At 38.4% G+C, this 26,027-nt stretch overlaps 1 protein-coding gene across 1 annotated transcript; it reads right to left on the bottom strand.

Annotated features, from left to right (window-relative positions):
* Positions 1-487: 487 nt before the first annotated feature.
* LOC139965785 (uncharacterized) lies at positions 488-23,657 on the bottom strand. Its single transcript, XM_071968478.1, has 10 exons — positions 23,499-23,657; positions 20,754-21,051; positions 19,861-19,968; positions 18,136-18,214; positions 17,796-17,876; positions 16,468-16,575; positions 8,814-9,224; positions 8,027-8,226; positions 4,991-5,293; positions 488-4,464 (listed from the first exon to the last, which is right to left on the bottom strand). The coding sequence occupies exons 2-10, from the start codon at positions 20,902-20,904 to the stop codon at positions 3,041-3,043; spliced, it is 2,865 nt and encodes a 954-aa protein (XP_071824579.1). The 5' UTR covers positions 20,905-21,051; positions 23,499-23,657; the 3' UTR covers positions 488-3,040.
* Positions 23,658-26,027: the final 2,370 nt, after the last annotated feature.

Genomic DNA, 26,027 nt, shown 5'->3' with positions numbered 1-26,027 from the left:
AAGACAGTAAGGATGTGTGATACTGAGAGGGAATGGACAAAACAAAAACATTAACAGAAATAAACACACCAAAACTAAGATCACTCTTAATTTATGAAAGAGAAACCACTACAACACAATTTATCACTGTATGTGTTGACACTTATTGATACAAAGCAGAGGGGTACTACATCAGCTGGATTCAACAGCAAGACATTCAGAAACAAGGAGAGGTGAAAACAATTTGTGATTTACAACAAGAAAACAATTAATCATGGTTTTCATCCTATGCTAAATGAAGGGTGGCACAAAAGTCACAAATTGCTAGTAGCTCTGTTGTGTATTTAAAGAAATATTTTTATCTAATATTGAAAGAAAAATGATATTGACTTGCTTGGGCATAGTCATGCAGTGCGGTAATCACAAAAATAAATAGCAAAACACAAAGAAACGAAACAGAAATAGTAATAAAATCTCCACCAGAAAGAAAAGAAATTGACACAAGATATTTCTGCATGTTTGAAATCTATTGATACAGTGCCTTCTTTCAAGACAATAAGAAAAACACAAAATCAGGAAAAGTTTATCAGGGCTGATTGTAGACATTTCGTTATTTGAGGGGTTGCTAAAATACATCCAGAATAAATGAACTGCTGATATCTGTGGTAATAATATAAAACAAACTTCCTATAAGGATATACCTCCTCTCCTTAGACCTGTTCCCCCCCCCCCGGCAACAACCTTGGAGGGTCGACAAGATGATGAAGGTATTGGGTCATCAAGTTAAAACAGAATGAATAGCAGGGATTTAGAGCAAATCGATTGCTCAGCCCTTACTTATTTATATTGTTACTTGACATCCTTGGGTTTACCATGCTGTCTTCTTCATCTGAACTATGATTGGTATGAAGGATAAATGGCCATAAACAACAAACAGAATAAACCAGTTACAGCTCTGGACATGAATATCTGCATCTCTTGGGACAGTAAGAGCACCAGAATGGTCTTCTCAGTGTATATGACCAGGCCTGACAAGAAAAGGGACTGCAGCCCAGGGTCAATTAGGAGGGGGGGAGGCAGGAAAATATGGGATGACAATAGTTTGTTCTCACTTCACAATATACATAAAGAAAAGACTTCGAGAAGGTGGCATATTTTTCCACAGGGTCCCACCTGGCTCTGGACGTCTCTGTATATGACGATATCGTTTCTTATATAGGCTAGTACCAGAAGATTCAACTCAAGATAAATACCAATGTACAAGAAATAATGTCAAGATAACTGGTACTGTTTGGGGGTGGGGGGGGGGGTTGGGCCCTGTATAAAGTTAAAAGGAGTGATACATTCTCTAGAAGACAGTTTCTTTACTGGCCCACTCATAAATCTCTCATCCCTTTACTAGCTACAAGAGAGCTTGTGACCAGAATTCAACACTTAACTTCTATCCAGATGGAATACTTAAAAATTATAACTAAGTGAACAAGGTAAATATTACATAAAAGTTATAAGAACTAACAACAGTAAAATGATTTGATATCAGCAAACTATCCTATCCCTGTATGGGGTGAACCATAAAGGGAGACACACTATCCCCTTGTTAACTGAAATTGTGAGACATGCTCCCCCCCCCCCCCGTCTTAATGGTCACGCACTATCCTCTCCATGAAAAGGGTCACAGATAGAGTATGGGGAGCAGGGGGGGGTTGACTAACAATCCCCTCCCCACTAGGGTAAGACAAATTGTCTATTGTTAGCTTCCTTTTAAATTCCTCCTTGGATCCATTCCTGGGAAAGCTACATAGAGCATACCAGTGCTGTGGCCGAGTAGATAAAGCGGGTGGCATTTAAAGCAATGAGGCTTAGCAATCAAGAGGTTCTGAGTTCGATCCCCGGCTGGGTCATAGTAAGGTGGGTTTTTCATCCAAGAGCAATCTAGGGTTTTCCATCTGAAATGACTTTCTAAATTCAAAATATTCCAAATTTTAATTAAAATGTTGAAAGCCATCTGATGTGTAAGTTGTTATGCATAAACCCTTGGGGATGGTTCCCACATTTGTGGATGCTTAAAAAAATAACTGATTATTTAAAAAAATAAGTCACTGCTGATTGTTATTATATACAGCAATTACAACATCTGCACATCCACCTAGTGTTCACATATGAACATAAGTGTTCACCATTGCAAGTGTTCACATATACTTTGAATTAAACCTCATGAAATTTTAATTACAAAACCACAAGGAGGAAGTCAGAACCCCCTGAACCCGGGTCCCAGACCAATTTTTATTATCTCCTGTTCTCATCTTTGTTAGTGATATCATCAATATCTGTAAAAGTTAACCAGAAATGGATGATGGGAAAGAATTAACAAACAACACTAATCCTTCGATTATGCTTTATTTGAAAGTCATTGCTACTAAAACCTCAATAATATGAATTACAAAGAAAACAAAATTTCACATCCTCATTGGCTGAAAGTGGTTTTTCTTTATTACTTAAAAGCAATCTGGATTACATCTTACATCTTTTATTCATGAAAATCATTCTCAAAATTAATAGGAATGGTTACAAAACACATCTACAACAAATTGGTTAAGCATTATAGCAATTAAAACACTTAATTATTTAAACAATTAATAAGTTCTTAGCTTAACTATAATAGCTAAACATCACATTTTGTATCAAGCAGTGAACGATGGTCTAACTACAGTCAACAAGTGAGTTCCAAATTCACCGTTTTTACAGAAAATTTGTACATTATGTCAACCATGTTTATTTCCTGCTACATGACCCTTACTATCAACTTAAAATGCTCTCTTATAGTAAAACCACTTTTTTAATGGTTTATTACTGATCAAAGCTTACATGGAAACATTCTTTTTACAATACAGTGAAATTTAAATTAATTTAATATTTAGAAGTAACCAGAACTCCTTTGTTGTCCTTGCCATCCTGGTGTTCTTGCACATTGCTGTTGCTGAGACGGAGGCTGCATTGAAACATTCTATTTACAATGCAATTAGGTTAAGTTCAGATTAATTTAACATTTAGTAGTAACCATTTAGTAGTAACCAGAACTCATTTGTTGTGCTTGCCATCCTGGTGTTCTTGCACGTTGCTGTGGTTGTTGTGGTTGCTGCTGCTGAGATGGTGCTGGCTGCTGAGATGGTGGCTGCTGTTGTGGCTGCTGATAGTGCCGCTGAGGGGTCTGTCGTGCCGGTGGTGACTGCTGAGTCGGACGTTGCTGCTGCTGGGTTTGTTGCTGCTGCTGTTGCATGTGCAACTGTCGTTGCTGTGTGGGGGGTGTCTGCTGTTGTTGACTTGGTTGCTGTTGCAACTGCCTATGCTGTTGAGCTGGTGACAACTGTTGCTGCTGCTGCTGAGCCTGGGGCAACTGTTGCTGTTGCAGCTGTCGAGCCTGCTGCTGCTGTCGCTGCTGTTGAGTCTGAACCATCTGCTGGTGGTGTTGCTGTTGTGCCGGTGCTTGTGAAACTTGCTGCTGCTGCAACTGTCTCTGTTGTAGTTGTGTCTGCTGCAGTTGCTGTTGTCTCTGGAGCATTTGTTGTTGGACACTAGCTGCTGCCATGGGCCGTAGGCCCTGTTGTTGGTATGTTGTTGGCCCAGGCTGCCTTGGTTTTGCAGTTGTTGCAGGTAGTGTTGGTTTAGGGTGTCCCATATTCTGAGAATTAGCTGGGGGCAATGGAGGCTGACCTGCTGACACACCATGTGGACTGCTCGTAGGCAATGGCGGCTGAGCTGCTGATATGGGGGGTCGAGCTCCGGTGCCTCCCTGGGATGTACGAAGGGACGCTGTCATAGCCGTGGCATGAGACAGAGCAGCCAAGTTGACACCTTGCAACTTCGGTAGCCCAGTCAGGTTCTTCAAAAGATTCGGCCCATTCTGAATGAGGTCATCAAGAGCCTTTTGGATGTTGGGATTATTCAAGTTGAGGGCAGCAGCTGCAGACACTGGTGGTTTAGCTTGACTGGCGGGAGGTGGCTGTATTCTTTGTTGCTGCTGTTGATGTTGCTGTTGTTGTAGCTGCTGCTGCTGTTGCTGCTGTTGTTGCTGCTGATGCTGCTGTTGTTGCTGCTGATGCTGCTGCTGTTGTTGCTGCTGTTGTTGCTGCTGCTGTTGCTGCTGCATCACTTGATGGTTGACTCTGTTAGCAGCATTCAGCTGTGTCATAGCTGCCATACTAGCTGCTACTGATCTAGCCATGGCAGGCTGCTGTGCTATGGCCACTGCCTGTTGGATGGCAGCCAAGGATTGGCCTTGGGGCATAACTGGACTCATTCCCACAGGTACAGGGTTAGGAGCTTTTCCAAGCAAGCCTGACGCTGCACTAGCGGCTGCCAGTGTCATGGAGGGGGGTGTCACCACTGCAGAGGTCCCAGCACCAGCACTAAAAATGCTAAGAATCTTTGCCTGCAATGCTGAATCCGAAACTTGGGCTGGCTTGATTTCTGCGTTTTGAGGCAGAGCTGAAACAGAAGAAAATGTATTAATTATTAACTCCCTTGTAGTTACATATTTCTTGTCAGATTAAGGCTGGGGTTTTCATGAAATTAAAGTACATGCCTCCCTATCTGTGTTTACCACCTTGTGGGTGGTCTACCTACCATCTATCTACAGTCATTTCAAACATGGTTCAAATTGTTTCCGATGAAAAGAAGGACTATAACCACCCCGATATGAATATACAGCCACCCTTCACCCACCCTGAGGACCAAGTGCATCGTGTATTTTGGTGGGTAATTAACCATTTTGTTACAAAGCGTTTTTAACTGACTTCAATCAAGTTTCCTGGCGGATTCAATGTAATTGATACTCAACTTCAGTTCACATGACTGAGTATACGAGGACCACTACAGCTTCGGGTAGAGCAGAGAGTGGAAGGAGAAAGCTTAAATATCATGGAATAAAGATGCCCCTCATCAGGGTTATACATAGCTCTTAAAATAAGAAACCAAACATTACTGTATTTCTGACAGCTGAACTTAAACTTACCAGCTGTTGGAGGGACACCTGCTTCCCTCCCTAGGGTTTCACGCATACGTTGTAAGAAATCAACAACACGATCGATTTCTGGTACAGTTAACTGCCTGCCTTCTGCAAGGAGATTTAACAACTGTGGCAGTGTCAAATCCATGCTTGAAGCAGGAGGGGGAATTTGTGATGGGGAAATAGATCTCCTAGACTTGGGTCCAGTTGAAGGACCTCGCTCTCTTCTCTCTCGCATATCTTGGATATAACGATCAAAGTTTCGACCAATGAAAGCCAGCGCATCGTCGAGCGGCATGTTGCGGTGCTCTGAACAAGAATGAAGGAGAAAAAAACAGAAGTTTGCGTGTAAGTGAAACTGTACCGAAGTTCAACTTGGGAGGATATAAACAGGGCCTTTCCTATTAAGTAAAGATGACGGAAATAGAAAAACCTTACTTACCACATGTAACTGCTGACCACATCTGACAAGTAACTATCGTAATAATACTTAATCAAAAGTGTTCAAGTTCTTCACATCTCTATACAGCAAGTTCTACAAGGAGATAACTTACAAGGCTGTTCACTCTTTTGTTTTTGCCTGTCACTAATTTTCACCCAACTTCAGATTTCAAGAATATTTCATTCTTGAAAAACTTTTATTAGACAATTAATCAAACAAAAACTTTTGTCATACATCCAATTACTAAATTAACATCCCCCCAAAAAATGCATTCCATCTCATTTAACATTATTTTCACAATGTGGTTAGATGGAATGTACTCGCACATTGCACATCCTTTACACAATGTGGAAAATTTCTTATTACAGCAATGTAAGACGATCTTATACCGCCCTCTTGAGACAGCTTAATCCAAACAGGTACAAGACATACAAAGACTCTATATTCAATGGTTGGTACTAATAGACATCGAAGAAGAAATTAAACAAACAATAACAAACATCTCGTTATAAGATCAGGCTCAAATCAAGCCAAGTTAAATATCGCACATTGAGTAAACAACCTCATTTTGACATTTATGACTTACTCCAAACAAGTAACACATCAACAGTCTGCTGAACGGGATTGGCACAATACTTTACATTAAGCCCGAAGGCAGTTTGCAGGGACGATTTGCTTTTTTGTGTGAAGGGACGTTCTGTGGATTCCAAAGTTACTTCAAATTTTACGAAAGACGCTTTCCAATTATGCAATCTACGTTGACGCAAATGTAAGGTGAGAGACGTAGAGTACGAAAGACGCTTTGACATGTTTTTTCTTTGTTAACGAAAGGAAAGGAAAATACGAGAGAAATTTTGAATAAAACACTGTGTTTCGATCCGTGCGTAATGCAACTTTTGCACCGAAAGAAATATGTTGTTCACATGAGTTCATTAAACGCAGAGCTCAACAAATCCTTTGCAATCTCAATATATGGACAACTGAGTTAGACTATCAAACAGGCTCACCAGGCTTTCAACATTTCCAAGCTAGCACACCTGTATACCTTCATTCGCATATAAAGAAAGGTTGCAAAATCTTGTTTGTGGTCGTCCCATGTTAAAAGTAGAAGCAGTAAAAGTCACAAGACTTCTTTCTGCTTTCCGTGATAAACTTTAAAGGAAACTACACTGTGTTTCCAACTTTATCATATCTGCACATATAAGCAGACTTTCTGTTGCTTGTGTCATTTGAAACTGTGGTACCATAATGCAAGCAGTAACGTACTAGGTTTTGATTGACAACAATCAGAACAAATTCGATGCAAACTTGAAGAGGAAAAAAATGGAATGAAAACCCATTTATAACCAACTTTGCATCGTTCAAATTTGAGATGAGAGAGTGGCTTTGCGATGACAATCTCGAAACCACAGACATATTTTACTCATTTCATATTGTCCTCGGTAGTCATACATGAAATTTCAATATCGGCTCTACAAATACGTACAAGGTCGAGTTCGTAAGCATTGGATGCGTTGCGTTTTACGCTGTAACTGAAAGACACGACCAGCAAGTATACAGCTCACCAGCATCACAAGAGAATATAGCTAAGAACGAATCAACAACTGTTTGTTCTTGTTGGGTTCTATGTGAAGAGAACTTTGACGAGGGTTCAACAATGTTGTTTGACAATGATTATCACAGTCACGGTTACGATACGTGATAAATAATGAATGAAAGGTGAATGTATACCCAAAACAAACACGTTGATGGAAAAACTCTATTTGCGAGAGAGTTTATTTGGTGCGACCGTTCATGTTACTGGTTAATTAAAGAGAGACCGGTAGTACCGATAGTGATGCGATTTGATACGAAGAATGGCTGTTCCTTGTTATAATGACATTCCAGCCTGCCCACTGTTCTTGAGTGTGCAATACCATCTGATTAATCCAGATTTATATTAATTATGAACTCAAGTTGAGCATATGCGAAAGGTTATGCACAATTATTTCAGCAATTTGTGATGATTGCTAAGCAGCTTTGAATGGTGTGCCTGCTGCTCATTGTACGATACACTTGTCAGGTTCGAAGAACTCAAATTGCGTAACTGCCAAAGCATTTCCCACAATCATTCTGGCTGTTCATGTTTATTTTAAAGTGAACGATAGACACACTAATGGATGAAGCAATCACAAACTTAGCAATCAAATAAATAGTTTGAAGGAAAAGTATGTTTATTAACTACGGCATTAGAAATGAAATAACGCAATCCATATGTACATGCACCTACAATTCAATATTAAATCTCCGGTCTCTTCTCATCTATGGTTACATTTTTCTTAACATGAAACTTTTCAGGTTAATGTAACAGTTCCATCTACCATCACATTCCCTGCTTCCAAGTAGCCGTTGACGAGAATCTTGCTAAATCTATTACGCATTCCGAGACAATCTGTATACGCATGGTAACTTCAAATCCTCAGGGCACTCTACCCTCGAGTCTCGCCGCCAAGCATATTGCAATACGAAAACGGATTAGTGAGATGAGAGTGACTGGAAGATGTAAAAGATTAAGTAAAAGTTAGTACAACAGTAAGAACATGAGTTAGCAAATGATGTACCTTGAGGGGTGCCGTACAAGATGTTGAGTGTGATTGACTGATGAACTTCATGTTGGTGAGTCACAACAACAGCATAGAGAATGCCACGACGAGATGCACTGTCCAGAGCTGAGGTTAGTGTCACCTCTGCACTGAGATACATGAAGTCTACAGTCATTCTAAGACCTCGGATTCTACGCTCCACCATCTCAGCGTACGTCCTGTGTAAATGATGCAGAGAACAAGGAAGGGATCAAAATCTCACCTCTTGAGACATAAATCTATTATAAAGGTCTATTCACTTGTAGGGATTTTCTTACAGAGAGCAAACCGCAGACAGGTTAAAACACATGAAATTCACATTATGAAGGATTAATTAATATTCCTTTCAGTGAATTAGGTGTGGTTGACCAAACAACCCCCCCCCCCCTACTCTTCCCCCAACTAATTCACTTCAAACACTGCAATTACATCTTCTATTCTATTTCAATTTATCCAGAAATCAAGAGCCTATTGCAAGATAACAACAATCATTTCTATTCTATTTATTATAAACAGAACACAAACAATGCCAAACTCTTGCTGACAAAGTTCTCCAGACACCCAGTGTAAAACTTATGCACCTACCCACTCACCTAGCTAATAGGATTTCTTATACCAGTACAAGACCATAGAGGTTTAAACATTTTTGTACTGGGAAGGGAGCTAGTATTTTATGTCGAGTTTGTGGAGATAGGGTCAAAAGGGAGTAGCTGCACGACATAGGTATATAAACCCAGAATGTCCTGTGCTAATCATATTGACTTACTTCTGAGATCGACTAGCAATTACTATTTCCACATCCGTAGGTCCTTTCTCAGGAGGTTCTCGGATATCAGGAACAGCAGGCGGTGCAGGCCGACGTTCATAGAGTTCTCTCTCCCTTAATTCCCTCTCTCTTAATTCTCGTTCCCTAACATCCCGGAATTCCCTCGCGTCCCTTGCGTCTCTGATATCCCGCGGGTCTCTAATGTCCCTTGGATCCCCCCGCATATCCCTCCCGTCTCTTATGTCCCTAGAGTCTCTGAGCTCTCTGGCATCCCGAATGGACAGTGGATCTCTGATGGCCAGAGGATCTCGGAGTGGGAGTGGATCTCTGATTGAGAGGGGATCCCTCACTGAGAGGGGATCACGCAGGTCCCTGTCACGCAGGTCTCTTTCCAGTAGCTCCCTCTCTCTTCTGTAAAATTAAAAAAGACATTCTTTCAGCTGTCAGAAATATTTTTTTGGGGGGGGGGGGGTATCTGACATCGAATAGCAAAACACTGTGCAAAATAAGCAAGCGACACAAATGCAAACACACTGTGGAGAAACACGGTGTTTTGAACACAGAACTACAGTACAGAACTTTCAGAATGTAACTTCAATAATGCTCAAATTTGAACAAGTTATTCCCTGAATCTAACTGGCCTCTTGGCAATGCATATTTGTATAAACTTCAATGACACATGTCCAATGTTAAAACTTCATTACATTTGCATAAAAGCAGGTTGAAGCTAGGAAGACCAGTAGATTGTCCAAGTGTTGAGAGAGTTATCCTAGGTAAACAAAATGTCATCTAATATAAAATATTCATTTTTGAATAACTTACAAGATGGCGCTGCTTTTTAGCTTAAACTACGAATCTGAAAAATGCAGTTTAGATTCATGTCTGAGTTGGGGGTTGCATCAGTCATTTCCTTGTCTCAAAATCAACTTTTTTCACTACAAACTGCGCTGCCGTTTCTGTTGAACGCAGGCATAGTCAGCTAACCCTGCTGACAAACGGTCACTGTTGCAAATAAATCAGTCTCAAGTTCTAGTTGGACTGCCATTTCCAAGAGTTAAAGGCACAATACTGATGATGCCAACTGCCAGGAAAGTACTTGTACACTGGATTTAAGCGATTCCCAATATTTGATATCACATTAATATCAACATTCCTACATATGTCGATAATGTATGGTGGACATCGAACTGTTCTGTCTCTTGCTCTCTTACACTAGAGGCAGATCATCCATCTTACAAGATATTCAAAAGTTAAAAGTAATACATATAGATGGTTGCTTACTTGTCAAGAGTATGATATCAAAATACACCAGGTCAAGTTAAATATTTTACTTTTGCCAATTGGACTTGCACACTGTCAATAGCCAAGGCTGTACACATACATTTTCATGTTGAGCAAATTTATAACTTTTTGTGTGTTACCAAATTTTTTAAAAGGTCCTTGTACCAGACAAACAAATATATATGAATATAGAGAAAAGTGATTTAACTTCAAGCACTTATTGCTCTCAGTGCTCTGTGATATTTATACTGTGTAAATTACAAATCAGGGACACCATATTCCTGGTAACTCCCAAACTGAGGTATTAGTAGCTGTTCCTTAGCTGCTTGGGGAGGAAGAAGAGATGGGGGGGGGAGGGGTGGGGAGGAGATGGTGCAATTGCATATCACTATTACATGCATCTGTAATAATCTTTGCATGTTATTACAGGAGCCAGAGGGACCGTTTCCGAGAAAGGAATAAAAGAATTAACAACTTCAGTCTTCCATTTTAGAGAAAGATATATATTTGAGTCTTTGTTGACAATGAAATTACGATTTGTAACCACTTGAGATCAAAGTAAAAAATAAAGACAACGAAAAATAATTCATCATGGTTGTTATTTTGTGACAAAGTATTTCACAAATGACAAAGTAATGATTTGTACAGATCTAAGGGTAACTAACTGCACAGTAAACTGAAATAATCATAGTTACTACATAACAGATATTATGAGTCTCAAGGACAAACCAACATTAACAGACAAGCTGCAGTAACTGAAATGATCATAGCTACTACACAACTGAGACTATGACAGCCTCAAGGGCAAACCAACATTTATAGACAGTCTGGTCACGGGTGGAGGAAAATAATCAGTAACAAATACTTGAGTCAATCAGGAGCAACAACTAAAGAACTGGCAGCTTATTTCTTGCCAAGCACATGTGACAAGACTCATAGTGATGATTCATCGAGAAATAGCTCAAACCAAAAACAGGCTTCAAGTAGAACGATTTGAAACAAAGCATATGACAAAGAAAGAAGAAAAGGTAACATTTATTCATCATCCAGTTGGTAGAGTCTACATGAAAGATTCAAGGTGGTTTTATAGACTGAGTGCATCATGCATATATTGTGTGTACTAAACAATGTATTGTAAAAGCTCTTGAATTTTAATGGAATGCATTCCTTCTACAACTTAAAGCTTAGGTACAATATAAGAGCACCTCATTCCTAACCTACGCAAATCCCTTACAATCACCGTCACAAAGGAACTTGACCTCTAGCTCTCAGGACTGGCCTACAATGGAAATAGAATTTGTTGAATCTAGAGTGCTGTATCAGGGTAACTTTGTATTAGAACAGAATTCTAGCATCTTCAATGAAAACATGATACAGGTGGCCGACGAAAATAAAGGACAAATTTATCCAAGTGAGTTATCTTTCTTACAATAGAATATTTTTCAATGGTTTGGTATATGCGTGGTATTTCATTGTTACTTTGTATTAATTCTCATGAACCTGTTTATGCTTTACTTATACTTTTAGCTAAAAGCAAAACAATGAATCACACCCTTGTTGAATTTTAAGGGTTGAGAGTCTTTCACTGATTTAGCTAAAACCCTATAATCATGGACAAACAATATCTTATATCCAGCCTTCCTTTCTTATTAGTATTCATGGAATTACACAGCGGGTATTTTTGCTGCTCCCTGGGGCTGCGTCTTAACAGCCCCAATCTGGTAGAAATGAGTGTATCCTGAACATCTGACTCACTATCTGAAATACAGAGGGCTGTTACAACTGCACCTGATTCAACAGAAGGGCGGCACAGTTATAGAGAACAAAGTCAATTTGAGACAAGGAAAAGGACGGATCTATACTACACACACAGCATTTGAGTTGGTCTCTAGAAAATGGCTTCTGTTGCGTATTGAAATCGGACCCTATTGCTCGTTCCTTGGACATGCTTCACATTTTAAAGGTAAGTTGAAAAGTGTTATAGGCAATCTCCCAAGAGAGGGTAACAGTAAACTGTACCATGAAGTGCATCAGGCAGATGTTAGAATTATCGTCTCCTGTGATGAAAATGTTTTAACATATTTCAAACTTCATTCTCCTAGAAACTATCTAAAGGACACTCATGTAAAATTGACAATTAAGTTACCATACATTGGGATTCTTCGATTCAAACCACACTCTTAGCAGTTGCTAACATGGCCTCCGTTTGTGTACAGCATGCGACAGGAAGCCTGCGGACTGTCGGGCTGGTTCCCATTCTAACCTTGCAAATATGGATTATATGTAAACTTAGATCAGAGAACAACCAATGACAGTAACTGCCTACAACATTTAAGTCTACTCTGAATCTCAAATCTGTTTTGTACTCATCGCACAAATGAATGAACAGTGGAAAACTGACAGGGAATTTACAAACAAAGGAAAAGAACAGAGAAAATTGGCTGGAACATAACTTGAACCAGGTGGCTAGAACAAAGTGACTAAAACCAGGTGACTAAAGCATGACTTGAACAAAGTGACTAAAACATGACTAGAACCAGGTCACTGGTTCCAATGCTGTTCTAGCCAAAATATATTTTACATGTTTCCCTTTCATATAAATTAGATAGAAAGTCCAGTAAGCTTTGACCAATCACACTGATTAACCTATTGAACATCTGTGACCTTACATCAGGATTCTATGGAAATAAAGCTGGAGGTCAAGCAATCTGACAGACTGCTTTTCAATCAGGGCTGACTGATGGAAACAAAATCAAAGTACATACTGGGAGAGTAGCATGATGGCAAGATGGTCTCAGAAGCTCACTATGGGTTAACTAAAAATAATTTGTTGCACAAAACTGCTGTCACATGTATCTGAGTTATCCTGATATCCATTGATGCTCACAAAAGTTAGCTTTGAAAACTCCTTATTGGAAGTACAGATGTTGTTCTTGTACCATGTACATAGTAAAAGGAAACAACCAAACATATGACACTGGCACTAGAACTAGAAGAAGTCCACTGATAGGCCAACAGGCTTATGAATATGCATGGTGATTTAAACAAAACAGCTGTCACCTTATCAAGAGTAAAAATGCATTCAGGCTTGCTGCCATAAATAGTGACTTCCATAACCTAACCTTCTCGTTGTTGGGAACAGTGAGCATGTTTCCTGAAGTAGTCTGAAATTTTTCCAGAAAATGTCAATTATCTGTTTGTTTGTGTGTGTAATTGGAACATCCATACCTGAGGAAAGTTACCTTATATAGTTCAATTAAAATGTTTACATCCTTTGTAAAAACAATCATGAATGATAACACTTAACTCACTTCCAAGAACGTGGCTTCATAAATCCCAAACATTTTAAGTTATTACTTCTATTCTACAAGTCCGACATGAAACCTGCATCATATACCCGACACTGCTCAGACTCCGAACAAAGGATTCTTCTCTAACTTGAATCATTTCTTAGATGACTAGTTTAGATATCTCAATCACGATTTGTATCCATATTGTCATTTCCATTGCAATTACTGCATGCCAGTTGAATATGTCACCGCTGATATTTCCGGAATTGTTTTTACTACTGCCTTTGATCTCTCCCATATAGTCCACTTTTCATTACACCTGGAGAACCCCCAGATGCAGAAGACGGGGGTAGCAACGGCATCATTCCCCTTCCGGAGGGTTGGCTACTTGGAAGCAGAGAGGTGGCTGGTGGCGCATTGGACATGGGAGAATTGTAGGTATAAGATGATGAAGCCAGTCTCGGGTCTGCAATGCTAGAGAAACTCTTTTGCTGGTAATTGACTGGATCCATGCTCTGCTTGTAAATCTCTAACTCCAATGACTTTTTCTTCAATTCCAGTACCTCCATCTTGAGGGTGTGCTCCTCCTTCAATACCCGCATTCTCTCAAAGTGGTAGGCTTCGTTGTCCTCTAACTGACGGCGATGAACCAAATGCTTCCTCTCCATGTCCCTTATGAACTCTGGGGTGCGTGGACGTGGTGGCCTGGGGGGATCGTCTTCGGACTTCTCCAGGTTACTGATGAAAGAATGAAAAGCATCCAGATCACACATGTTGAAATCCACAATGTGCCAACTTTGCCCAGGCCACCACATCCAAAGATCTCGCAAATGCATCCTCTGTTGATAATCAAAAAACTTAAGGGAGAGAAAACGTCCAAAACCAAAATAACCAAACCTCGTGAAAATAACACAGCAACAAACTTTTTCTAACTTTTATTTCGCACTATCGATGAAGTCCATAGGAACACATAAACTTCATGTTTAATGTTGAGGCAACACTGTCGCCCACCATTCACAAATGCATGGTGAAGATTGCATGAAACCAGATCAAAAAGGTTTGGAAGAAAGGTGGTCCTCACACTACTATCAATGTTATCACCAACACCAAGGAAAGCATGCCTGGATTCCCCTTATAATACTAGAGGGCAGCATTTCAATCAAGCAAAAGAATAAAGAACAGAGCAGATGCATCGTACAGAAGACAAAATATGATATGTACTCCTCAACGCAAGAAGCCTGTCAAATCTTCAGATTCAAATTCACAGAAAATTTTCCAAGCTTGGTGAGTCAACATGACCAAATATCACAAAAGTCTAAAGTAAGATAGAAGGGTTATATCTCAAGAGATCCAACTCCTTACTTCAAAATGGTTTCCTGACTCGCACGCAAGATGAGTGTAAAAACTTAGAAAGATGCGTCTGTAAAGCAGGTTATACTGCACAATATGTCTTGGTTACCGATCTAAATCTCTCGTCTCCTTGGCCCTACCACCTTCTTGCAACTGTCAGTGACAATGTTTTATTTTCAATAAACTCTACACAGCAAGACAGATCCATGCAAACGTGCACTATCAGTTCACAATGAAATAAAATGGAAACAAATTTGTAGGAACTTCACTTAAGAGCCCCTGACATGTAACAATGCTAAACCAAAGTTTCCAAATACTTAGTTTCTTTTTAAGACCAGAAGTCTTTGAATCCAGGAGAGACATGGAACAATGACTCCTTTAGGTTCATGTCAGGATCCATACAAACCTGTAGGTAGATGTAGTGCCATACATTACAGCAGCCATGGGTACAAGCTCTGAGCCTATCATGTTGCAATGTACTGAAGGAAGTCAGGACAAATAGCTGATACAAGGACTTGACGATCTTCCTTACTTAAGTCAACTTAGGTGCACTTGCTGTTGACACATCCATCTATGTCCTCTACAAAGTCTCTCAAGTAATTACTTCAAGCCATTCAAGTATAGTCAGCTGATCAATTGATTCACACCCTTGTATTGTCCAGAACTGTATTAGCAAATTGGGCTAGGTCTATGAGTATATATGCTGGCAACGTGTTGTATGCCTGGAATTAGTATTAGGCAGTACATCCCAAAATCAAGACTTTAAGGCAGTAGTTTTTAACTTCCCCTACTATATTTTAGAACGGAACAAAAGGAAGAATAGTTTTTCTTTACGTTTGTCATCATCAGTAGAAGAAAATTTGTAATCAATCGTTGCTTACTGCAATGATTTGTTTCTGTCACTAAAATAATGGTAAAAAGAAGACATGCTAGATTGGCAAACATAACACCCTAATTAAGGCAAATTAACTTGAAGTTATTTACATTTCCACTCAAGAAGTGCAGAAACAGTCACTACAACCAAGAAAACAGACACTTAATTACATAAACTTACAGAAATAATGCAGCATTGCTTTCATTTATAATTCTTTACTGTGTTAATGAAAGCCACTTAATGCACTACAGCCTATGAGTGACTAAGTGTTGCTATTGGCCTGTTGTGCTTCATTACAAACTTGCCTGTGGGGAGGGGGAAAGAGGGGAAGGGGAAGGGATAAGAAGGACGAAGACTACTTTATAGTATAAATTAGCCATTTTGAGAAGAATAATCTTTAAGACAAACCTTAACCCCATTAAGATAAGCAATATCTACTTTCACAACAGTTCAACTGCACCACTTCATTTACACCATTTACCAACCGAGTCAAGATTCAAACATGATTTCAAAATTACATTTGAAGTAAAAGTGGTATTAGCTAGCACAGATGTAAGAGTAACCAATATATTTTTATAATGATAATGCCAAGGACCATCAATGGATCTTTACCTTTTTTTTTTTTCAGATTGGCCCACAACCTTTGTTCCTATTTTTTCAATAGAAGTAACACAGAAGGAGCTTGATGTGTTTCGAGAAAACTTCAGAGGTGGGTGTCACTTGTAACAAGTATGACCATTTTTATTAGGACTTGTAAGTGTGGGGGGGGGGTGGGGTGGGGGAGGGATCAAAACAAATTTGTAGATTTTTTTGTCATGTTTCTTCATTCTTAAAGAAGAATTGAAAGGTATTTACAAACCTGAGGAAGGCTTCCCTCTCTGCTAACTCCCTGTAGAATGGATCATCTCTCCTGTATGGATCATCTCTGAACTCACGAAGAGGGTACCGATCTAAGTCATCGTATCTTCTGCAGAAAAACAATTTAAACTCATCACTGAGAAAATCAGAATTTTGAAGATATTTTCAATAAATCAAATATTTAATGACACTTGATATCACATAGCTGCATAGCTGCATACTTGATATCACATAGCTGCATGCTGTCAGAATTTCTTAAGTTACTGCACATATGAAGGTGTGGAAGCATTACACAAGTAAATGGCAATGCAAAATAACTAAATTAATAACTCATAAAAATAAACTAACTTAATAACTAAATAACTTCATCACTCAATGATAGGCAAGTTCTGTACATCACATTGATACAATAATGGTAGACTTGGAGAATTGCCCTATTATGTATTGCAGAAGAGACTCAACCTCTGGGCAGCTGGACATTGCCTCACAAACCTCAACTTGTATTTTTGGTGCTGCATTTAAACAGTATTGAATAAATTTGCGTTATTTGAGTGGTAGTAAGTTTCACATCCCCTGCCATTGATAAATTACACTGTCAAATTTCAAATTAATAATCCATTTACAATCATCTAACCAGAGAATTTCTTTAACCTTTCTGGTGTGGTATACTTAGACGGATGGGAGAGAAAAACAGCAAGTGTTTTTATTGCAATTAGAACAGCATTGTTTATGTATTTGCTTGAAATTATTTAGTTTGTTAGGAAGTATCCAAATATGTTAACCATGATATGGGTCTGACAAGTCTTACACTGCAATCTACAACAAGGCAGAAATTGAAATATGCTTCCAGTATCCTTTCCGTGGGTAATGCCGAAATAGTGGTGATTGACCAAACCAGCGACCATTTGGAGAGTGTTTACTATCGGCCATATTATGAACACCACAGATTATGATTCTCTGAGATGCCTTCGATGCAGGCCAAATTATACAAGATGTTATAATGAAATTGTCACTTTAAGCACTTTGTTGCATTGAGTTGGGTACGCTTACATAAATCCCATACAGTACTTAGGCAGATTGTCAGCCTTACTTATCAAAATGTTATTATCAAGTCAGGAATAAGCGGTCCAACATAATCATCATTTCCATTGCATACATGTGATTAAGTTTACTGAGCTATGAAAAATACTAGCCTAACTAACATACAATCATTGAAATAACAGGTGTGTCAAAGCTGAATTCCATGTTATGTGAAGTTAGGTTACACGAGAATCTTGGGTACAAAATAGATAGAAACTTGTGACGGCAGGCATCAAGATACTTACTCACCTTTGCTCAAACCTGTCATCGAATCCTCTCACCGGCGACCTTTCACGACCTCTGCCCAATGACCCATATCCCGATGGACCACTACAAAATACCAGAGAAATGAAAAAAGTTTAAAAAAACCAACCTCACAGATACAAATACTGTTGGAGATTAAGATCAATCTTGCAGATTATTAACTTCAATCTTCTTTCTACAGTGTTCGAAGCATTTGTGCTACCGTACTAAATTACTGACAATGAACATCTTGTGGTCAAGACTGACTACAGACCTAACAATGCAAACACACCTGCAAGCTGAGCCGTGTGTTAAGTTGGCTGTTGCACCAAAACAAAAAGCTTACCCTCTGTATGCTCCGCTATCACCTTTCCCTGCTTCAGGTGGCCTGACACTTCGAGGCTGTTTCCTTGCTAGAGAACATTCTATAGTGAGAAACAAGAGAGAAGTATTTGTACATTCTTGCAAATATTCTACGCATGAATGTTTCCCACAATTCACTGAAATTTATAGATGACGTCGAGCCTAATTAACAGAGTGATTTGAGATCTTGTCATCAGATGCTGAATGTAAGAACTTGTTTCCATTGGTATTGGTGTCTCTGAATTGTGCATGTTCTTGTCACTGTACAGTTTATATGTATTCCTCTTCAGATGTCACATTTTATTAGCACTTGGGCCTTAGTTACTGACTGGTCTATCTTCATTTCAACGAATTGCAATGTGAACATTCAATTCAACATGAAAAATTATCCAACAAGATTGACTAGTTAGTAATGTACAGTTCTTTCCCAATTTTGCTTATTCTCTTCCAATTTCAATGATAACAAAATGACAGAATATTTTCATCTCTCAGAACCTAAAACATATGACCTAACATATTTTTACTAAACATTTCTCAAATTTGAAACAAAATTTTGCAAAACGGATTCTACTTAGTGTTGTTGTGGTTTCCATCTAGAGAATTGCCCTAATATGTTAAGCAGAAGAGACTCAACCTCTGGGCAGCTTAACATTGCCTCACAAACTTCAACTTGTATTTATGGTGCTGCATTTAAACAGTACTGAATAAATTTGCATTATTTGAGTGGTAGTAATTTTTACTTTCCCTGCAATTGATAAATAACACTGTCAAATTTCAAATTAATAATCCATTTACAATCATCTAACCAGACAGTTTCTTTAACCTTTCTGGTGTGGTATACTTTGACGGGTGGGAGAGAAAAACAGCAAATGTTTTCATTGCAATTAGAACAGCATTGTTTATGTATTTGCTTGAAATTATTTAGTTTGTTGTTAGGAAGTATCCAAATATGTTAACTATGATATGGGTCTGACAAGTCTTACACTGCAATCTACAACATGGCAAAAATTGAAATATAAGCTTCTAGTATCCTTTCCGTGGGTAATGCCGAAATAGTGGTGATTGACCAAACCAGCGACCATTTGGAGAGTGTTTACTATTGGCCATATTATGAACACCACAGATTATGATTCTCTGAGATGCCTTCGATGCAGGCCAAATTATACAAGATGTTATTATGAAATTGTTAAAAACTGTCACTTTAAGCACTTGGTTGCATTGAGTTGGGTAAGCTTACATAACTCCATGGTAAGGCAGATCGTCTAATTAATGTTATTGCAGTTTCCATCTATACAGCCTTAGCATTAATTCAACTTTCAGTACTGTACCAGAAAAAAACCTTAAATATTGGTGCGAAAGAACTAACCACAAACAAGTACGACTTGAAATAAAACTTTGCAAAACTGACCCTAACTGATATAGTCATGGTCTCCATCTTGATAGTCCTAGCATCACCTTAACATAGGAAGTGTACTAGAAACCCACAAAATTAAATCCAACATGGCCCCAAAATGACAGAATGTCCACACTACACCTGATTAGAGGAACTACTACAAACTGTACATATAATTATATTACTGATTTTAGTTTCTTCTTCCAGCTTAGTTCAATCATGTAATAATTACACACCTTTAATTTGCATCAAGTAAGATGATAAATTGTGAAAACTGATCAGACACGGGATAGATCATGGCAGTGGACTACATACCTATCCTGTTTTCCTCAATAAATGAACCAGATTCTCCTTTAATGGCAGTGTCCGCATCTTCTGCATTATCAAACTGTACAAAAGCAAAGGACTTTCCAATGTATACATCTGGAAATGAGAAAGCATAAGAACATCATGAAACATCATTGAATACCAATGCAGGTAACCATGGAGGAGAGAAATGGTCAGGTGGAGAGGGGGTAGGTAGAGAGAGGGTACAGTATACCACAAGGGTAAATGGGAGGGGATGGGTGGGGGCCATGTGGGGTTGCTTCATTGGTGCAACCTTCGTCTGGATGAGGGGTTGATGGATCCTCATCAAGTAAATATGTTTATATGAGAAGTGTAACAAATGTTTTGCATCACCTGGGTGCAGGATCTACTGTAAGCCTGTAGTTAACTATATATGATAATCAAGAATGGCTTTAAATGATTGCTTTCACTAGGCCTTAGCTAACACAAATGTGTACAGTGCTTTAAGGAGAATGCCAGTCTGATCTGGAGAGTCGTGTGGGCTAAACATTTCTTTTCTTTCTCCAAATATCATGCTTTTTTAATCTTAATTCTTTGTAGGTTGCACCTAACGAAAGAATTGAGAGAGTGTTGCATTATTCCATATGATATCAACAGAACCGTGGATAATATTTCTTGACAATTTTGTAACAATTTATCTTTTGGACTTAATCTCGAACTCCAAATCAAACAATCAAATGAGACATCAATATGCCTGAATAAGGTAAATATTTCACTAATGAAATAATATGCAATCCTTAGATACAGCAATAAATTACACAAACAAACCAATTTGCTGCATTCCCATTTTACCTATTTTATGAAAACATGAAGGCACCACTCATAGCTTTAACAATTCAATATGACACCCTTCTACTTACCTAAGACTCTACCATATTTCTCAAACCTTTCTCTCATCTGCTTGTTTGTAATCTTTTCCGGGGGGACATTGGCCACAAAGATCCTGGAGCTCATATTAAGTATGCTCCCCTTTTTATTATCATCATCTTTTTTCAGTCCATTGTCTGCCATAATTAATGTTGCTCTATAAGAGCTCAGTAATGTTCCTTCTTTCCAGTCTTCTTATCTCTGAACACATCAAATCTGTCACCTTAAACTTTGTGTAACTGGGCCACCAGTTACTGTCCTTGGATATCAACAGTTTGGGTAAGAAATCATCTGCCGCAAGCAAGAGAAGAATATTTATAAGATAACAACATTATGACCAAAACAACAATACTGCAAAAATGATTTCTCAATGTATGCCTTAAAGCCTAGGTTCTCAACCTTTTTCTATCCAGGGACCCCTTGAGATAAACTGAAATGTTTGGAGGACCCCCGGACAGTGACCGCCGGCCTGGGGGAGGGGTATAAGGGGAGGGGGTGTCCCCCTCCCCTTTTTATTTTTTTTTGCAATATTTGAGGGTTAGATGCGAAATGGTGTTTTATTTTGTGTTTTTTGAAGTAAATTTATGTTTAGAAATGCATTTTTCTGGGCCTGGAATGCAATTTTTCTTAGACCTGCAAGTATTGCTAGGCATAGGCCTACTTGGAAATTCTTACTTTCAAATTATATATTTCCCAATTAAATTTTAATTTGGAAGCGATGAGTTGTCAGATACAAACTGGTTGATTCTGCATGAGGTCAGGAGAATTATGGGTTTTCTTTAACTACGCGCTTCGCTGTGTCAACAGTGAGCAACACATCATAGTTATTGCTCTGCATATTAGGATGTATAGTGTGCAGTTAAGTTGTACACAACACTCGGTGGCATGTTACCATACCTCACCGAATGTATACCAATGAGAAACTATATTACTTGTTTTCATCGGGGGAACGCATGATTCAACATTTATCGACTACTGACGATACGGTCTGATCATCAGGGTCAGACGTATTGACGGCTAGCCTAGCCTAGATTTCTAGAGGCATACATACTTCTTCCTTCGACTATATCTCTCATTCCATTTTTCACGAACCTCTTCGGCTTATTTTTTCACGGACCCCCTGCGGACCTCTTTGCCCTCACGGACCCCCAAATAAATTTCACGGACCCCCTAGGGGTCCGCGGACCCCAGGTTGAGTAACCTGGCCTTAAAGCAACATGGAAAATATTATTGCATTTGTTATTGTGTAGATGTTGCATAATTTGTTATTGTGGTCATACCATTTTTGCATGTAATGCCCTTATCCATTGAGAGCTGATCATTTAAAATACATGTAGTTGTATGCATGTGCACATTATTTATCTCATTGTTTATGCCAGTAAGTAATTATGCAATAAATACAATTTCACTAGGAAAGGCTCAGCAGAGTTAGGAACACAGGATTCTGCATCTGTGATGCAAATCTTCAAATTACTGGTGTCTAGCAGACACATTCATTTTGTTTGTTTGGAGAAACTCCAAGTACACACTCACATTCAAAACTAGGCCTATGTAAAACTAGCCTATAGTGGTTGGGGAAAAGGACAACTTTGAATAAAACTTATGAATAAAGTTGCATTGGTCAACTGTTGATGGTAACTTATGACAGGGTTTCATAAACCTTGTGAGCAAGTACTACTGTAGGCCTTTCAGAGGGGTGTTCTTGTGTCGTCAAGATATATACGTGTAGAACTTTCTACATCATAATGGGCTTAATTAAATCAGTTAGAATTGCAGTATTTTATAAGAGCATTTTCTCTAGGCACTTGTTTTACTTTACATTGATTTTCAATATTTCCAAAGTATGCATATCCAATAACATTTTCACAGATGTTATTTAGGGTGTACCATAACAATTATGTGGTCCTTATTTAGGTGTGATACTGATGAATATTAAGGCCTATCCACCTTAAAAAAATCATAATTATTTCACAGAAGGCTGTCATTACAGGGGCTTGTGGTTTTAAGATTTTATGTGTGTATGGTAAAGACTTTTTTCCACTTCACTCGGGAACAACCTCTGCACATGAAAAATTCCCTTACTTAATGTACGTGCAGCACAGATAGCGAACCCTTTTACACAGTTAATTCCCATTGAGATTGGTCACTGACAATAATCAGTTACAACTTTAACTTGGTTCGCCAAGGTACTGCTTTTATGATACTGGGAATTTTTTGCAACTAATCCACAAGTAACTCCCCAAAATGTCAATTGTAGTGCATTTCCTATCCCCCAAAGCTAAATATTCTACTTGACAATGCCGAGTTGGCCACCGTATTTGTCGGGGCCTGCCCGGAGCTCTAATTTAGTGGACTGCAAATGCAGTTAAACTAAAGCTGAAATGACAGGGCCATACAATCTTGTCTTTTCTTTCCAACATAGCCCTTAGTATCATTTGGTATACGTTCGGAACCTTGTTAGTGAACCTAGGTAAGAGCATTCCCAGTACTACTACTAGGCCTTCCGGCCTCGTGGGCATTGTGGGAAAAGACGCCGCTAAACCATCCTAAGCCTAAATGCGTTAAGCATACTGCAGTCTCATCCTACCATATGTATCTTTTGTACATGTACGTGTTTGAGATTAGCCTAACCACGTGAGACCTAAGTTGAGCTGGGATATTAAACATGACAAAACTAAAAGCTGTTTCTCACTATGTACAGACAAATCTGCACAGGAAAGTACACTTATATATTTTACCTGTCGTTACTGGCCATACTGCAACCGATTACTTCACCATTTCTTGTTTCAATTGGTTAATTTTAGCATTTTCAGCCTGATTAATGTTCTCTGGCGCTCGCCGAATGTGACAACCAATAACGATACAGATATATTACAATGCAAGATCAGAAATACCCGTATAAAATCAAAGATATTTCACCTTCGGGATTATCTTTGATAAAATAAAGTATATGAAAAGTCATGAATATATATATTCATTGAACTTAATCCTGTTACTGATCAGTAACATCTAAAAATATATTGTTCTTTTTCAAATATTTTGTGGATATTATTAGTAAACATCAACGGATTTTAAAAGTAGTAATACTGGCAGAGTCTCGCTGAAAAAAAAAATCAAGATTTGACTGATAAGTATCTGTGTCCTGTGACAGCTACTTCTATGTAAGTGGGTTATGAAGAGGGCGTGGGTGCGAGAGAGAAGCGTTTTATGTGTTCCTGGACATGTGCATGTATAGTTTTATCAATTATCTTATCAATTATCAATTATCTTATCAATTATCTTATCAATTATCATAACTTACAATCTTTACCGTCCAAGGTTAATTATTGAATTTTTGTTTACATATATATCATTGGTGAATTTTCGTAAAAAAATCTATAAGATATTTTCTCTAGTGGAGGTAGATAGTTACCCCTTCCCCGGATTGTACCCCCCCCCCCTCCTCATGCACTGACGCAGTTCAGGTCATCTTTTCATATCTTTATATGAGATTTGGAATTCATTTTGAGAATTCTCAAAAGAATCACATACCTCATGTTTCGGTTAATCTATTAAATTCGACCCTTACCTCCTTCTTAGGAGAATAAAATCATTTTTAGATACTGGTACTTCAATTGTATTCTATACTAACTTGTCTGTATTCTGTGTGTGTTTCTGTTACTTGTCATTCAGCCTTTGAAGAAGATCCTGCTAGGATCGAAACGTCAGGCCAACTTACTTTTACACATACTTATTCTATAAGGGAAATATTTAACCATTTTCAGATTATTGTTGTCTCGTATGGGGAGCGTGCAATGATGGGAGCACGGAAAGAATTGTAATGTGAAAGTTACAGAAGAGTGATGCAAGGATAATTTTAAATATGCTCCTTACCATGACAGATCTACTTTGCTATTTGATAAATTAGGATGGAAAACTTTTGATAGATATATGAAACAAAAAAGAATGATAATAGTATACAAAAATTATAAATGATCTTACCTCATCTTACTTAAAAGAATGATTTACCCCGATAATGGAATTCCATAACAATTTGCTTGGATCCTCATCGTCTAAGAATTTCTACATTACAAAGGGGCAGTGGCGTAGCTAGAGGGTTTGGCGCCCGGGTGCGAGAGTAGAAAATTGCGCCAGTCCCAATTACAATTATAATATTGTGAAATAAATTGATATTGGTTGTATAGGCTTTAAGCATATCCGTACCGTACCATGCACTGCAAAAATAAGTAAACTGTCTAAATAACATTATTTAAACCCGAATAAGTTAGTCTTTCATCGATAGTAGGTTCTTTCTACTATTGAAACTGCATTACGATGTTCGCAACTTACAACATTACCATTATCCTAAGTTGTAAGGCTCTCATTACAAAACAGGATAAATAAGGAAAGAAAACGGTCGAAATGGACTGAAAAGAAATCACAATCTATAAATTTGCCAATAAAAACAATAACATTCATATTCTACGGTAATTCGTAACTGGAAAATATTCATGCCTGACGACAAACATAAATTTTGTCATGTTTTTCTTAAAAGTTCTTATTTTTTAAGTTCTCATTCTCCCATTTCAGCGCCCACAAACCCGGTGCATGGGGCACGTGCCTCCTGACCCCCCCCCCATAGCTACGCCACTGCAAGGGGCATACTGAATACCATAGAAATATATTTAAATGCTTATAGCGGCAAAATAATGGAATGAGCTTAAGCTAAGATAAAACTTGCCAATTACGCTCTTGCGAGTTTTAAAGAAATGATTGCTGATGTTTTTTAATGGTGTATATACCAGGCCTTGATATGTTTTATCTACTATATTTGTACTTCTGTTTCAGTGTTCCTTGTGATTTTATTTTGTATTTTATTCTTAGTTTACTCTGTTATTTAAATGTTTATATGTTTTAAATTATGTTCGAGGGCGTCATATAAGATTATCGTTTTGTATCGCTAAAAGACGTTTACCCTTGAAAGTTGAAATACATAAAATTAATAAGAATACACACGAATCAGTGAATAGTAGTTACAAACACCCCGAATGAACCACAATAGCTAGATCGGAAATCCGTGTATCTGTTATGCATGGGCATTTTTCTATTACGGGATAGCGCCATCCTCTAAGTTAATTACACGTAAAGGTAAGGTTCCAATTTTGATATAGGTTGTAGTACAAGAAATTAGACAAACGCTAGTGCTAGTCAAGTCACACCAAAAATTAGGCGTGGAATAACATAAGATCACCATGAAAGTTCCCTCAAATGAGCATTCCCAAGCAGTT

The sequence above is a fragment of the Apostichopus japonicus genome, chromosome 3, assembly GCF_037975245.1.
Source record: "Apostichopus japonicus isolate 1M-3 chromosome 3, ASM3797524v1, whole genome shotgun sequence".
Taxonomy (NCBI): Eukaryota; Metazoa; Echinodermata; class Holothuroidea; order Aspidochirotida; family Stichopodidae; genus Apostichopus; species Apostichopus japonicus.
Note: the sequence above shows the minus strand (reverse complement) of the source record. Positions and strands in the feature narration are given on the sequence as shown.

Excerpts from the sequence above, each read along its gene's own strand:
- LOC139965785 (XM_071968478.1), bottom strand. The coding sequence starts at position 20,904 with ATGGCAGACAATGGACTGAAAAAAGATGATGATAATAAAAAGGGGAGC. Across the intron at positions 16,576-17,795 it reads GATGACAGGTTTGAGCAAAG|AAGATACGATGACTTAGATC; the intron begins GTGAGTAAGTAT and ends GTTTTTCTGCAG. Across the intron at positions 4,465-4,990 it reads AGGTGTCCCTCCAACAGCTG|CTCTGCCTCAAAACGCAGAA; the intron begins GTAAGTTTAAGT and ends CTTCTGTTTCAG.